Raw genomic sequence first — 2,265 nt, forward strand, 5'->3', positions numbered from 1 at the left:
CACCAACCTCCCTGACCTGCACACCTCCCCTCCCCTCCCGCTTCCTATGCCCACCTCCTTCTTCCTCTCCAGCCACCACCCCTCCTACCACCTCCTTCAGCACGCCGGAGCCCCACCAGAGCAACCCTGCTGCCGGCCGCCCTACCCAACACGTCGCCATCCTACCCTATGCGCTGCCCCGAGCAGCCCCCTTCCCACCTCCCAATCTGCCACCCGAGATCCACCACCTCCAGCTCTAGCTCCGGCGCTGCTCTCCTGTGACGCGCCCCCTGCCTTCGGATCCGGCCAGCTGCGTCCTCCTGTGACGCGTCGCCGTCGTCGCGAGATCCATCCGGCCGCCGCAACGCCGCCACACGTCCTAACCTTCTCCGCTCCAGATCCAAAAGAGCACATGGCGCAACGCCCACCTCCTCCACCCTGGATCCATGGTGCCCCAAATCCCCCTTCCATTTGTGGATTACTTCTTCCCCTCCCTGGATTGTTGCTCGTTGGCATCCGGCGAACCTCCCGACCTCGGATCCTCCTATTCTGCTCTTTCTCTGAACCGCCTCGCCACACCTGTGTCGTTGGCCTCCGGCTGCTGTACTTGGTTGTCGTGCCAGTGCAGCTCGCCGGGGATACATGGTCCAGTGCAGATCCACCATCCGGCCGGAGCTCCTTTCCATCTCCCCTCCCCACAGCCCCACCTCCTCCTCCAAGACACCCGCTTTTCCCATGAACACGATCTCACCCTCTTGCTCCTCCATACACCTTCCGCTATGTTGTTTGTTCTTGTGGTTGAGTGTAGTTATTTTTGCAGAGAGAAGACGACCGGCAAAAACAAAGGAGTTGGCTATGAAGAAGATGGCGCATCCCGTCACGGTTCTGTTTGGCACGCGATGGGTTCAGGTGTGAAGATGTGATGGCTGTGTAAAGAAAAAAATGAGTTTGTGTGTGAAAGAAATATGGTTGTGTTTTTTAGGCACGTATATATGATTTTGTTTACAAAAGCAGTTCATCTCGAGTTGTGTTGCAGCTCATTTTACTTGACCATGTGGCTCGCTATTCTTGAGGTTCAGGTTGCAGTCCCTGAGCTAGCAGCATGCAGTGCACTCCTGTGGTTGACAAAAACGTTAATTTATTTCCCAGGATATTCATTTCAAGTTCACTCATTTTTATATTTTCTTCTGGAAATCATTTGAAGTGTGCTAAGTAAGTAAGAGAAGAGAACATCAATGTTCATTTGAAGTTCATTTTGTTTTTTTAGAAACGTAGGGAGAAAAAAGTAGTAAAAAATGGATGTAGTTTGGCTTAAAAAGCAATTCGTTTTGGAAAACAATGTAGTATATCCTCCACGGTCCTCGCCCTAGCAGTTCATTGTGTTTATTTTTGCGTGTTGGATAAAATTGCACCAAAAAACGATGTAGGAAAAAAGAGATGCAGTTCTGTTTCTATCATCAAGAAGTTTGTTTAAACCGAAAAAGTTAAGCTCCTCACATGAAAAAGAAAAAACATGCAGTTTGCTTGCACGTCGGATGAAGTGTGGTTTTTCATCTGAAGCAGTGCGGTCAGCCTTTTGATGTTGTTCATCTCATAAGTGCGGAAAAAATATTACGGAAACAACAAAAAGAATAATGCGGTTCACTTCTTGATAGTGATGTGGTTCATTTACACCCGATGTGAAGTGCACTCTACTTTTTCGTCCTTGAAAAAATTACGTTCGAATAAAAGAAACCATGCAGTTCTCTTGCTCGTCTGATGCAGTGTGGTTTTCCGTCCGATGCACCGCGGTTTTCAGTCGGATGAAGTAACCACGTCGATTTGGGTGTCGCGAAAAACAGATTGTCCGCATTTCGGTAAATTTAAAACCGCTCTTAAACCATAAGTAATTAGAGAGTGTTCTACATGAAAAAGTTGCGTCTCGTCGATATCTTTCCAACGGCATATCATATTAATCATTTCAACGACCGGTTTGTAAAAATTTCGCGAAAAACGGCCGCTGCCACTTGTCGTCTGCCACACGATTTTCAAAATTAACTTAAAACTATAAGGAATCTCAAAACCATTTCTACATATGAAAGTTGCGCCTTGTCCATAGCTTTCCAACGACATATTACACGCCTCGTTTCGACAAACGATTAAAAAACTAGAGCGAAAACAATACCGAAAATTTGAATTTTTTTGAAAAACAGAATTCCGCGATTTAGTAAATTTGAAACTGCCCTTAAACCGTAACGAATTAGAGAAATAAATAGATATGAAAAAGATGAGCTTTGACGATATCTA

The 2,265-nt window shown here is 46.5% G+C and overlaps 1 protein-coding gene across 1 annotated transcript; it reads left to right on the forward strand.

Annotated features, from left to right (window-relative positions):
• Positions 1–543: 543 nt before the first annotated feature.
• On the forward strand, positions 544–1,110 carry LOC123110470 (mucin-2; the record flags this gene model as incomplete). Its single annotated transcript, XM_044531032.1, is given in 1 exon segment — positions 544–1,110. A coding segment is annotated over 1 exon segment (351 nt), but the record flags the coding sequence as incomplete, so codon positions are not given.
• Between the last annotated feature and the right edge of the window lie 1,155 nt (positions 1,111–2,265).

Source organism: Triticum aestivum, chromosome 1A, assembly GCF_018294505.1.
Source record: "Triticum aestivum cultivar Chinese Spring chromosome 1A, IWGSC CS RefSeq v2.1, whole genome shotgun sequence".
NCBI classification, from domain to species: Eukaryota; Viridiplantae; Streptophyta; class Magnoliopsida; order Poales; family Poaceae; genus Triticum; species Triticum aestivum.